Source organism: Protopterus annectens, chromosome 10.part0 (genome assembly GCF_019279795.1).
Source record: "Protopterus annectens isolate FY-2018-M chromosome 10.part0, PAN1.0, whole genome shotgun sequence".
Lineage (NCBI taxonomy): Eukaryota > Metazoa > Chordata > Ceratodontiformes > Protopteridae > Protopterus > Protopterus annectens.
This window is the reverse complement of record NC_056744.1, coordinates 480,683,296-480,697,971: the sequence shown is the minus strand read 5'-3', so window position 1 is coordinate 480,697,971 and position 14,676 is coordinate 480,683,296. Positions and strand designations below refer to the sequence as shown.

Here is a 14,676-nt window from a genome sequence, read left to right as displayed (position 1 = left end):
TTATCTTATGAAGTTTGATAACATTTTAGGCTCATGCCTGCTGGCTTAAGTGTACATACACAACGATTAAAGGTGAAACTTGTTTTTTTACCTTTTTTTTTTTTTTTTTTTAACTCTAGGATATGGACATTCAATTTTCAAAATATGTATTTCGTAGATGTACTTGCTCCTTTTACAAAAGAAAAGAACAATTTATGCTACTGCTTTATTTGCCATTCTCTTGCAATGTATCCTGGGTCTGTTTAAAGCTGATACAGATGGCAAACTGTAATTTTCCAGATTATGTCACAAATCTGGGGACAACAGTACATGTATTGGCAGGAAATTTCAATGCAATATTTCATTTGGTGTTATTTACCACTAATTTATACAACACAGAAAACCCAGACATGCTTGAAGGCATTATGCCATTCAGTGTTCAAAAATGTCAGCTAGGCACACAATATTTTTTTCTCAATGATGACACAGATTATTTATTTGTAAAAAATGTGCTTATTTATTTGTGTGTATATTTAACATTTTGCAGTTTTCTTGCTCAATTCCACAGCAAAAAGATGAGAAAATCAAAATTTCAAATCCAGCACCAGGAATATGGCCCCGGTGCTGCGGTAGCGTTGTCGCCTCACAGTAAGACGTTGTCCTGTTCGAATCTCAGCTAAAGCGTCTTCTGTGTACAGACATGCGTGAATGGGCGTACCTTCGTTGAAGGTTGTGCGTCAGAACTGGCAACTCGGTACGTAAAAATCTACTGCCAATCATTAGTGGTCCGGAGTTCCGCTTTAGTGACCATAGTCAAAAGTAACAGTAAAAAGGCCTAATGTGGCATATAAAGTCAGCAATCTGGTAAGTGGTAAAAGGATTTTATTGGTGGTGAAGCAGCCATAAGTCATCCTGTAAAATGATAAGCACACAATCTCTAACAAGTCTCGTTCTCTCTTTCATGGTCAGCAATTCATTCTGAAGTATGAATTACTGAGAAGCTCCTAATGTATACTTAAAAAAAAAAGATTAATATCCAGTCTTATAAAACTCCTGTAGTTTTGCATGCCAAGCTAATTAAAATGTATAGAAATAAATGTCTTGTTTTTTTCATAACTCTTCAAACACTCTATAAAAAAGAATACAGCTTTTGTAGTGAAGGTATTTTTATTCTGTGACCATAAATAAATACATACAAACAAATACATTTAGAAACGACCTTTTCAAAAATTCTGCTAAAGCTCCAGTGGAACTGTAATTTGTAAAACTATACAACTATGTGTCTGTTAACTCTGCAGTAGAGGCCGGTGGCACTGAAGATAACTAGACACATGCATATATATTCTCTGCAACAGACAGTGCAAGACATTCTAAAATTAAAAAAAATGCATATTTCAAGAAAAATGTTCTCTGTCTGGATGTTGTAGAAGGCAGTGTTCTAGGTGATATTTATAGTAAAGCAGATCAATAATCATGAGATACGTAATTTTACCATTCATTTAAACCTTGGATAAGCCTTAGAACATCACCATGTAGACAGTATAGCAGTCTTGCCTGTAACAATTCTTAAGACCTTCACTCACATATACATGCTTGTGAGCAGACACACACACACACACACACACACACACACACACACACACACACACACACACACACACACACACACACACTGTGAAGCGCCTAATTATCAGGCAATGAAAGCACGGGCTGAGCAGTGCTTACACAAGAAGTTGCAGTGCTGTCTTCCCAGCATTGCATGATGTTCTCTACCAAGGGCACAGCATGGCAAAACGAGCAGTTACTGGGGGAGCAGCAGTCTTCATCAAGGAAAGTGCATTTAATCTCACAGATATGGCATGGGGCAGTTCAGTCACTGTGTTTCCAAAAGAACAACTATCTTGTATTCATTTAAGGAGCAGGATTTACTCATCAGAACGTATCAGGTTTTTGATCTGGTACTTTACAGTGAAGGCAAAAATAGAATCTCTGTATGAGGGCAGGATGAGATAACAGTTCCAGCAAGCATGCTATGCTATAAAATAAAATATACTCAGGGGTACAGTCAGTTCAGAGTGCAAAGATCCTGTTCTTCAAAAAGACGAACTTTGGTTACATGGCAACATTTCTAAAGCATACTTCAGTTAGGGAGGAGATCACCTGGTCAGCAGTGCTAAAGCAGCAACACTACTTGCATGGAATTGCAATATAGATATTTTATTTTACTAAAAACAACTAAGGCAACAGAAATAAAACATCAGGTATTCTTACAGAACACAGAAGTTCTCATACATGCAAAGGAGGGAATAGTGCACTGAAGTAAGTGAATGAGGCAAAATAAAGCTTAAATGTACATACATATTCATCCAGTTTTTAATCTGCTTCTCCTGGAGGCCATCACAATGCTAGCCAGCTGTGCTGGGCAGACCAGCCTCCCCTATGCATGAGCAATAACTCATCATCTGGTATCCGAGTGGGTTTTCAAGAAAGCTGAAAGTTATAATCTCTGTTGTATGTCCTGGGTCTACCTGGACCCAGAAAATATGAGAAAAAAAGTAAATAACGTGAATTCAAAAGAGGAGCAAAATATTTTCAGGTGTACTGGTAAACAGAAATAATAAACAAGGTCATATAATGAGACTTGGGTAAAATTTGTTTTGCAGAGTAAAATTTGCGTGCATACAGTGAAAATGAAGAAGGGCTTATGGGATCACAGTAAGAAGACCAAAAATACAAAAGGAGGATAACTGGTGTATTTGCAGGGAAATAGATCCAAAAGAAGATGACAAATCTGAATGTAGAAGAGGCTTCATTGCTAGTTATATTAACAATAAGGACAACCAGTCCTAGTATGGTCCCCTGGGGTAACCCAACAGTAATCCTTATTTTATCTGAGTAAACCATTTACGAAAACCTTCTCTTTTAACTTATGCAGTCACTGTGACCGAGCCCAAACAGAATCAGCAGGTTATTTTTAGGAAGAAAAACTGGCAGGTGAGCTGGATTATATAGTGCTTCTCTACCATTAAAATTCTATATACCTTTCTTTGCATATGTGTGTGTATCTGTTCAGATGTCAAACTGGAAATCATACATTTGGGATGCAAGATGTCAAGTAACAGTTCATATGGTGAAGGGGAGAAACAGACGAAAAATAATCTGCTTGCTATTTAAAGGGACACAAACAGTATGATGAGGTTTGTAAGCAAATACAGTTGGATGTAGAGTTCAGAGGTAAAGGAAGCCATAACCTGCCACATAGACCTCATCAGTGCTCTGCATTATGTTCTCTTAACTGCTTCAAAATCCCACATCAACTAGCCTATACACAACTTCTCACCCATAAAATATTATATAACCGCTCACCCTGACCATGTATCTCTACACTATTTTATCACTGTCTTCCAAATCATCCTCTGTGCTCTCACGACAAAATCCTGTTTTAAAACTGTGAAGCAGAAAAGTATGGGGACATGTTTATACACATACTGGATATCCAAACTATGGAACTTTATCCCAAATTCCATCAGAACTGTATCTAGCCTCCACGTGTTTAAGTCCTCTCTCAAAGACTGTCTCACTAAGTCATGGCTATGCTCATGCACCTCATCTGTATGAGCCATATTAACAAATATGTTACATTGTTATCAACGTAACCTCTCATGAGTCGAACTTAAAACATAATAAACAGAATAAATTAAAGCAGAAAGAATAAGAGCCTGTAAACGCCTATGGGAATTGTTCTGGATGACAGCACTTAGGAATGCAGACAATGGTAGAAAGAAAATGCGAAGAGTGTGGAAAACAGGACAGATTGTTGTACGTTTAACACGTTAACCAAGGCCAGTACTGTGTCCTACTACACTGCACTGTACTTGCTCACTAGAATTTATATGCACATTTGTTTTCTAAGTAATTAGTCTGAATTACTCTTGTTATTGCTTACATTTCTGCATTTTCCTTCTGAAATGTTTTGTATTTCACCTGAGCTGAGCCTGAAATTAGTCAGTACTGATGAGTGCACTATCATGGTAAACAAATATAAATAAATAAATAAATAAATAAATAAACTGGGAAGAGATCGATAATCTCCTGACTGGTAAAGCTGTAATGTATCGCCTGCTGGCAGTACCACTTCCTTTGTTGTTGAATGCTTCATGCATAGCAGCAGTTTTTATCAGTACTGTGTGCTGCTGCACGGCTGATGCCGCTAGCCCCGTTTATTAGTTTGTTAGCTTATTTGCCAGGGTAGTACACTGATCACAACAGGCCACTTGTAGTCACAACCCTAGCATTCTTGCAGTCTGTAACTGCAGTATTTTTGGCATGTTTTAACCTTTTGTAGTCTGATGCTAGTAGGTCTGCATTCTTCCAACATACAACCATGAATTGTGACTATGGTCAGCCCACATACACTGGCTTATCTTTCTGACCCAATTTTCTACCCTTTACCCCACTTATTTCTTAAGGCAGATGTTAAGGATTTTCTGCTTTCTAGCATACTGCATTATAGCAAATTTAACAATGAATATTCAAATATTTATTAAAATGTGTTTAAATATATAGAAAATACTAATAATATTACATGAAAGTTATCCGCACTAGTGCATTAATTCAGTGGCGGCTGGTGACTTCAAATCAAAGGAGGGCTGCAGGAGACAACTGAATGGGTGGGGTCAACGGGAAGGGGAGTGGTCAGCTAGAAAGGGGCAGAGTTGTGCTCAAAAAGTACAGTTGTGTACACTTACCATAAATGTAGATGTTCGAGTGTATTCACTGTTGCAGTCCCAACCAATGGGTTATCCGGCTCCCAGTAGCCCTCAATCGGCCAGAATACCAAATGTAAATAAAAATGCCATCGGCTGCCGTTGGTTGTAAAGGACATCAGGGTGTCTGATACAAAAGGAAGCAGCTGACGTTACTTCCTCAGTCTTTCTTGCCATAACAGTCAGAAGCCCCCAGAAAACAAGGCTTAAACCAAATTTAGCCTGTACATCAGGAAAAGAGAAAAAGAGGGGGAAGGAGGGAGGGAAAGCAGGACTGCAACAGTGGATACACTCGAACATCTACATTTATGGTAAGTGTACACAACTGTACTATGTTCCTCATCGTGTTTCACTGTTGCAGTCCTAACCAATGGGTTGATTACCAAAGCCAGAGAAAAGGGAGGAGGAACCTACAGAATTAAGGATTGGAGATAATGCCCTGCAGAACAGCAGTGGCAAACCCTGCCCTGGCCCTTGAAAACAAAGGCAAATTATAATGTTTTGTGAAAGTATGAACAGAAGACCATGTGGCAGCCTCCAAAATGTCTTTAGTAGGCACACCCCTTAAAAAGACTGCAGAAGTGGAAGCTGCTCTAGTTGAGTGGGTCCTAACCCCTTGAGGAGGAACCTTGCCATGAAAGGAATAACAAAAAGTAATACAATGTGCAATCCATTTAGAAATGGTTTGCTTAGAAATAGCCTTGCCCTGGGCTCCAGGGGCAAAACTGACCAATAACTGAGCTGATTTCCGAAGGTCTTTAGTCCCGTCCAGGTAAAACCTGAGCTGTCTATGTACATCAAGAGAATGTAGGATTCTTTCACCTCTATTTTGAGGATTAGGGAACAAGGTAGGAAGTTGTATGGACTGATTAAGAGTCAGGCTAGAAACCACCTTAGGCATAAAGGAGGGTTTGGCTCTCAGAGAGACCCTATCTGCATGGAAAATAAGAAAAGGCTCCACAGCCATCAACATGCAGCTCCGAAACCCTCCTTGCTGAAGTTATAGCCAAGAGGAAGGCAGTCTTCCACGAGAGAAACTTTAAATCTGCAGTGGCAGCTGGCTCAAAAGGAGGAAGAGTGAGTTTCTCTAGAACAAAATTAAGATTCCAGGCTGGAGTAGGAGCCCTTCTGGGAGGTTTTAAGTTGCAAGCACCTCTGAGAAACATTTTCATCAGGGGATGAGAGAAAATGGATTGTTCAAAAGAACAATGAACAGAAATGGCTGAAGCATGGATCCTGATAGAGGAAAAAGAGAGACCACCCTGAAGCAAATCAGCCAGGTATTCCAGGATCAGAGGAAGGATAGGCTGAGAAGAAGATTCCCCTCTAGACTGCATCCAATGAGAGAATCTTTCCCATTTGCCAGCATAAGACTTCCTAGTGCTAGCTCTCCTGGCCTCCCTCAGCACGTCAATCACCTGCTGGGAAAGGGAAGAAGAAGAAAAGGGAAGAAGAAGAAAAAGAAGAAAAGGATGGAGTCATACAATGAGACAAGTTGTCAAATGGAGAGACTGAAGGAAGAAGAAAAGGATGGAGTCATACAATGAGCCAAGTTGTCAAATGGAGAGACTGAAGGAAGAAGAAAAGGATGGAGCCATACAATGAGCCACGCTGCCAAATGGAGAGACTGAAGGAAGAAGAAAAGGATGGAGTCATACAATGAGGCAAGCTGTCAAATGGAGAGACTGAAGGAAGAAGAAAAAGGATGGAGTCATACAATGAGCCATGCCACCAAATGGAGGGACTGAAGATGTGGATGTAGAATGTTTCCCCCTTACTGAACCAAAAGATCTGGCTTCAGAGGAAGATGCCAAGGAGGAAATTGGGAGAGACTGTGAAGGAGTGGATACCAATGCTGCCTGGGCTAGTCCGGAGCTATGAGAATAGTCCTTGGTAGTTCGTCCCTGATCTTCAATAATACTCTGGGAAGAAGAGGAGGGAAGGCATAAACTGACAGCGGCATCCAAGGGAAGGACAGAGCATCCACTTTCCAGGCGCCGCTGTGATGCTGTCTGGTGAGGAGAAAAGATCCACTTGAAGAGTGCCCCAACATTGAATGATGCTGTAAAAAACTGCTCTGTTCAGCTGCCACTCGTGAGGATCCAGGGTCTGCCTGTTCAACTGGTCTGCCAAAACATTGAGCCTTCCTGGAAGAAACTGAGCTAGGAGATGCAGGCCCAGTGATGCTGCTATGGACCAAAGGCTTATGCTCTGTCTGCATAGGAGGTAAGAATGAGTCCACCCCTACTTGTTGATGTACCACATGACTATGGTGTTGTCTGTCCTGACAAGCAGTGTCCCTGGAGAAAGAAGATGCTTGAAAGCTAGCAAGGCCTGCTGGACTGCCATCAACTCCTTTACATTTATGTGCAGATGCATCTGCTGGGCATTTCAACTTCCATGTATCTATCTGCCATCCAAGTGAGCTCCCCACGTGTAATCCAATGTGTCTGTGGTAAGAACTTGAGTGGTGAGGGGTGGGCGAAAAGGCATGCCTTTGTTTTGTAGACAGACTGTTGCCCAACATAGAAATTATGTCTGCAGTCATAGAAGCAGAGGAATTAATCACAACCAGGTCCTGTGTGTGTTGACACCAAATGTTCTCGAGGTACCATTGCAATTTCCTCATATGCAGTTTTGCATATGGAATCATGAGAATGCAAGAGGCCATGAATTCCAGAGCTTGCAGGTATTTCCTTGCAGGGAGCTGGGACAGACTTGCCAAGTCCTTGAAGTAAACTGAAAGAGTTGTCTGCTTCTCCTGGGTGAGATATATCATCTGGGTGGCTGTGTTCAGACTCGCTCCCAGGAACATTATCTCTTTGGATGGCATCATTTTTGATTTTTCCTCATTGACAGTGTAACCCAGGGAAGAGAGAAGAGTCTTTACAAATTCTAGATCCTTTAACAGTTGTTCCTGAGAATTCGCTTGAATTAGGCAGTCGTCCAAGTATGGATAAATCTGAATTTTCCTCTGCCTGCAAAAAGCAATGACTGGAGCCAGGCACTTTGTGAAAACTCTGGGAGCAGTAGATAAGCCAAAGGGCAGTGCAGATAACTGATAATGTTGCTTGCCCACCCTGAAACGAAGGTATTGCCTGCAACTTTCCCCAATAGGGATGTGCAGATAAGCTTCTTTGAGATCCAATGCTACCAGCCAGGAATCCTTTCCAACACTGGCAGTAACTGATGCAGAGTGAGCATTCTGAACTTTGGAATTATCAAGAAAGAGTTCAGGATGGATAGATCTAGGATAGGATGCAAGGTGCCTTCTTTTTTTGGAACTAGGAAAAGTCTGAAATAGAAACCCTGGCCCACCTGCTGAGCAGGAACGGATTCTATTGCTCCCAGATGTAACAGTGATAAAATTTGCTTTTCTACTTCTGCCCTTTGGTTTGGAGGAGCTTCCAGGAATCCTTTGGGTACTGGAAAGGAGTGGAAAGAAAACTTGTGTCCTAGGGATGCAGTTCTGAGTACCCATTTGTCATCCGTGATGGTGGCCCAGATATTTGCAAAAAGGGCCAGCCTTCCCCCTAAAGGACTATCCGGGCAGGCAAGAACAGGCAGAAGTTGGGCAGAGTCACTGAGAATGTTTTGAGATTGAGATGCAGGCTTATAACTTCCCGCTTTGGAAGAAGAAGCCTGCCAACGCTAAGACCTTTGAGGGGTAGCCACCTGTCCCCTAGAAGATTTGTAACCTCTAGTCCTAGAACAGTTCTGTCTGCTGGTATCAGGGAACGTCCAACTCTTAAAAGGGTAATTCCTGCTAAAGTGAGGAGGCTGAACTTGTAGAAAGTCTTTAACTGTCTGCATAGACTTGGCCTTGTCTTCCATCTTCTTGAGCACTTCCTCTGCTTTGCTGCCAAAAAGACTGTCCTTATGCAAAAGTACATCTAAAAGCTAAGCCTTAACAGGCTCTGGTAGGGGCTGCTCCCTGAGCCAAGCATGCCTTCTAATAACAAAGCCAGTAGCTGTAACCCTACAGGAAGCTTCTAGAATGTCAAAACCACAATGTAAAGAATGTTTACTGACGAGGCTGGCAGAATTCAGCAAATCCTGCATATCCTTACTCTTACAAAAGAGGCACACTTGCTATCCTAGACTTAATAGCGTCCAAGGTGTGCTGCTAGTACTTCAGCATATGAAAAAGACAATTAGTAGATCTAATAGCAAGACTGGGAAAGGTATAAACCTTTTTATCCCACCTATCTAGGTTCCTAGATTCCCTGTCAGAAGGAAGAGGATTTTTAGTAACAGTGGCCTTAACTCCTTTAGGGCCTTGAGAAATAACCTCTGAATCAGCCAACGGATTTCTGAAAAGAAATAAATGAGAATCAGGAACTCTATAGTACCTGTCAGGTTTCTTGGGAGCAGGAGGAATATAATTTAGAGTCAAGGAATTTTCCAGAAAAACATAATCAACCACCTCCAGCACAGGTGGAATAGCCAAAGGCTTATGCTGAGGCAATCCCCAAAACTCCCTTAATCCTTTCCTTAGAAAGGGGATAATCTTGACTTTCCCATTTAAAATGCTCCCTGAGAGTATTTAAAGTATCACCAAAAGAGAAATCTTCTGGAGGAGAAGCAGAAGGGATGAACTCCTCTGTGTCTGAATCCTCAAAAGGAGAGAAAGCCTGAGATCCTCTTCTTCATCAACAGAAATGCTAAGTATCAGAACCTGAATAAGACAAAGCCTCTGGAGATGGAGCCTTACCTCTTTTTGAAGGAGGAGGCTGTGAACCCCTAATAAGAGTCAAAAGGTCATCAGCCACTTTAACCATTTGAGAATGAGGGAAACTGGAATCTGTTTCTTCACAGGCTTACGACTGGAAGATTTACCTGCAAGTCTGAAGGACTCGGGAGGCCTGGCAACCGCCGAAGTTGTCGGTATGAGCTTGCTGTCGGAACGAAGACCGGAGGCCTTGGACACCGGAGTCAGCTTAGCGGCTCCAGATCCAGCTGAAGAGGCAACAGGTGGAAGGTCAGAAGGCAAGATGGAAGCCAGAGGCCTGGGAGCCTCTGAAATGGTCTCAACCAAGGCCTGCGGTTGAAAATCTGTGGGCTTCAGGGGCTGCAAAGGTGCCTCACTGGCTACTGCATGACTGACAACCAACTTAACATCATCAGAGGACTTGACCTTTGGAAGCCTGTCGCGGTCCTTATCCTTACGTTTCTTTGGGATATCCAAAGCCTGAAGACCAGCGGACACAATACCGACAAACTTAGGCCAAACTCCAAAATGTTTAGCTAAAAGCTTAGCTCGGCAATGAATAGTACGCGGATTAAAGGAAGCACAGAGTTCACAATTAGGAATGCCATGGTCAAGGCTTATACAAATAATACAATAGGAATGAAAATCTCTACGGGGAATCTGCTTTCCACAGGTAAGACAATTATTAACCTTTTCTGACATTCGTTAAGGCAAGAAAAGAGGATCCCCAATGGGGTACTTAGCTATAGCTGACTTCAACTTTGTACTTGGAAACAAAAAAGGTAAACCGCTGACCAGCACTCGTGCAAGAAATGCTTCTGCTTCGGGCTCTGCGGCAAGGAAGACTGAGGAAGTGACTTCAGCTGCCTCCTTTTGTATCGGATGCCCTGACATCCTTTACAACTGACTGCAGCCGACGTAATTTTTACTTACCTTTGGTATTCTGGCTGATCGAGGGCTACCGGGAGCCGGATAACCCATTGGTTAGGACTGCAAAAATGAAACACGAACATCCACAAAAACTGGGACTTAACATCTCAAACAAAAGCAGACAGAATGGTGGTAAGAACACCTCAAGCATTATGATAATTTGCTTTGTACCGTAATATAATGCAACACAAAACCACCACTAATTTTGTCAGTTTCTTACTGTAGGATTCCCATAGGTTTTTGGAAAAGCAATACCTTACAGCATTTTGAATTGCAAATGAAACATTTACTTTCAATCAAGGAAGTGTCTTAGTAATAGTTTTAGACAGTCTTTTAAAGTAAGATTAGTAATCCAACTGAACAGATTGCTCCACAGTTGCAGTTCTGATCATCAGTACGTTGCAGGTGGATGTTAATATTCTGAATGATTACTTGTGAAGTTATTAGATCATTTTTAGCAGAAATGTTTCTAAAACGGGTTATGCAATGTTCCACTGGTGACAGTCGGCCTGTAAACTTTTATATGGAGAACACTACTGCAGGCAGCAAATACAATGTACCTGTCCCAACATGGTGCTGTCTATATGTGTGAGTACTGCAGCATTCATTGGCTTTCTGTTCTCAATGACTATTTCCTTACTCAGTGTGAGACTTCCATCCTGAAGTATACTTTTCTTTTTTGAACATATATATTTTATTGAGAGGATTTGCACCACCTTTTACCACTCTGCTTTGCGACTCATCTTGCCATTTAGAGGGCTTTTTTCTTTTAAGCAGGTGCATTAACTTGCATCAGAATGTATATTATTCTGGAAAGAGTTCCACAGATCCAAATTCTCCTTTCTATTCTGAGTATGGGATTATGCTCTGAGTGAATACAACTAGACACTGTAAGTCGAAATGTTTTGCTTCACAAATGCACGTAAAAATTGTTGTATAATTCATTCCATCCCTCTGTACTGTATATCTGTAAGTCTATCACCAATGCAGCTAACATTCAGCACTGACAAACATTTTCCCCATTTACTCTACTTTCCATCTACATTTCATCTTCACAATTTACTCAGCTAAATAACTCTCTGCAAAAAAAATAAAAAATCCTGGATACTTTTTTATTGCCTATGCGTGTAACACTCTAATCTAGCCAATTAGATGAGCTCAAAATAAATATGTTCATAGATGAAACACAGTAATAGTACCATTAAATGGAAAATGTAATGTGGAATAACTAAGCAAAACATCAGAATGCCCACCCAAAGGTAATTGTTAAACATAGTTCTTCTGCTATATGTTACTATGAAGTAGGTAGGAAAGAAACAATGCTACCTACCAGCATGCCCAATTAGCTAGGGCCTGGGCCACTCTTTTGAAGGTTCTGTTTGTAATAAATATTGCATAAAATGTGCACTGAAGTTTCCAGTATTCTCTAAGCTTACATCTGCCTTTTATTACATATCGCAAGATAATATCTGAAACATGATCTAAATATTTAAATCCACATGCCCCGGTGACTTACTCATCTGCTCATCTGTTGCTTTCTAAATTTTTGGCCATCATTGATGAACTGAATGGAGGAAAAACAATGTTTATTAATCTTAAAAATCTCAATTTTATTGTACTGCAACAGGAGTGCTTCTTCCAACTACCTGACAGACAAGTAAATTATGATCTAGTAATATTAAAAGTAAACACAATACTTGGTAGTGGTAATTTGTGTACTGTATTACTTCTGAGAACAGGAAAAGGGAAGACACATAGGTTGACCATGGAGAGTACATGCCTCTGGATAAGGTGTATATAAATGCTGATTTAGGTTACTAACCAGAAAGTAAATATACAAATGGTGCATGGAGATGAACAATGGATGTGTGTCTTAGCACATGTTACTGCATGAGCAAAATGGAATGACTTCATTAACAGTAAAAACAGCATATAACAGACTGAATGACTTCACAAAATGGTAGAAGAGAACTTATCAGATATCAAGGGTTACAAAACTACTAAATCTCTTAAAAAGTGACATGGTAACAAACAGTCTTAACTAGAATCACATGCTATGTTAAATTAAATGATCTTACCTCCCCAGCATAGGAAACAAGCGGTGAAATTTCACATTTTATTGGCAGGTCTGTTAAATCCTTCAAACTATATAGAGAGAGAGAGAAAGACAGACAGGCAAATGAAAAACACCACACTACAAAGAGTGCTGTCAGTTAATGTTTGCATTGATTCTTCCACCAATGTATGCAGTGTGAATAAAAATGAAAAAAAAAACATGATAAATATTGCTTCAGCATAAGACTGCAGAGATCATGGGGAATATGTAATTTAAATACTGAATTTTGGGACAGAGACAGACAACCAATAACTCGTTTATGTCTGTACCACACTACATGGTATAAAGAAAGACCTACAAGGTCAAAAGATATCTTTACGTTTACTTGGAAAAGCCCAGTCAAATGGGCAAGGCTGTTCACACCACTACTCATCTAGTGCTGTTGACACCATTCAGTAAACATGCAATTGTGGAATGATACTGCTAGCAACTGTGCAAATATCACATCAGAACCAACCAGCACTTTATGCAGACGTCTAATCCACTCACTGATATTCAGCACAATACACTTTTGCTTGCTCATTTAGAAAAGTTACATTTAGGTTTGTTACTTCATGATCAAAACAAGGCTGACCAACTTGCGTAGAACTCCATTTTTATAACTGTGCAAACAAGTCAGACATCATTATACATCCCTCCATTATCAGCTATTGCTAATTTCAGTTCACAGCTTTGATAACATTAGCCTAGAAACAACGGAATCAAGGCAGGATACACCCTGTGCCAGACAATTGTCCAATACAGGGCAGTACTCACACAAAAGCTAAGGGACAATTTAAGCTAACCAATCAACTTGGGGATCATGTTTGTGCAGGAATGGAAAACTGGATCACTGGGAGGAATCTTCCATGTTGTGGAGGAATATACAAAGGCCATAGATACAGCAGCTGAAACCATCAATAAACCCCATACCCTGAAGCTTTGATGGTCAAATCACAAAAGACAGTGAACAGCTAAAATCATTATAATCATGTACCTAACATTGCTAATAAAATGAACTTTTTTGAGAAGCATCACAGAAAAACACAGACAGCAATGGTCTTAGAATTACACTGTTGATGCTTAACATCTGCTGTCCCAATCTCTGTACCAGCAGTACATTAAATGAATTAATGACTAGTTTTCAGACTAATCAATCCCATGATCTCTGTGACCAAGACATGCTACTGTACCTCCACCTCCTAGCATGCACCTTCACGTCAAGTTAGTAAAGCAAGGATCTGGTTTATTTTTACTTTGCTTAACAAGCCCAGCCAATGCACAGTCCATATATCATACCTACCAGGGCTACCATGTACAAACTCTTTTTCACTAATTAGAAACAGCAGTTAGTACTTATGAAGCTAAGCCTCCACCATCATGCAGTGAATATGACAAAACATTTACTTTTGGTTGATGTCAGGTATGATGGCGTCGGTATCCCCATTAATGAAACTGTGGTATGGGAACAAAGATGATTTAGTGAAAAATTAAAGGGAAACACTATGAATGACGCAATATGAAAGTAAAGTAATGAGAAAACAGAACATATTTTACTGTTAGTCATGTACGCTAAATGGAATACCATTTTCACCAAAATTATTTGATATGAGCTGTCACAGAACCAGTCTGATCTCTGAGACCAAAAATATAAATATTTTGAAGGGCATAATACAATAACTTATGCCACCTGGAATTCATCAGCGTAGAAGTTTAAAAAAACCCGAATTTACTTTTAAATATTGTGCTCATTCAAAATTTAGCTTAAAAATCAACTCACGTACATAGTACTCAAGCTCAAAAAAGAAACGTTTATTTTCTTTGTTTATTAAGTAACTTCATTCTTTCGTGGGGTGTTGTTGCTCAGTATCTTTCTACTCTTCCGATATATATATTGCTAAGATAGCAAAACAAACTATCAACATTTCTCACAGGACTTTCAGATTATGTTTTCTACACATACATGTTAAACGGTGTGCAGACAAGAAGAAGAAGCTTGCTAGTACTCCAGAAATGCTAACAATGTTTTGCTTACCATTATAAGATTATGTTATCTTCCATTCCCATCATCCCTTTAGACTGCATTTCAGTAAATTAAAGTCATTGTGAACCTGCATCATAATATATATAGAGATAATATTATTTGTATTACCTCAGTCAGCTAGGATAACTGAAAAAGTTGCACTAATTTTTGA

At 40.1% G+C, this 14,676-nt stretch overlaps 1 protein-coding gene across 3 annotated transcripts in view; it reads right to left on the bottom strand.

The window, feature by feature from the left end:
• Positions 1-14,676, bottom strand: part of UAP1 (UDP-N-acetylglucosamine pyrophosphorylase 1) — a 362,925-nt gene that overhangs the window by 61,077 nt on the left and 287,172 nt on the right. For 2 of the 3 annotated variants that reach the window (XM_044085376.1, XM_044085377.1), the window contains exons 9-10: positions 13,889-13,936; positions 12,465-12,531 (exon numbers count right to left, since the gene is read on the bottom strand). In XM_044085376.1, the coding sequence (XP_043941311.1) occupies positions 12,465-12,531; positions 13,889-13,936 (115 nt within the window). The remainder of the gene's footprint in view (positions 1-12,464; positions 12,532-13,888; positions 13,937-14,676) is intronic. The other variant, XM_044085378.1, reaches the window with a different exon arrangement.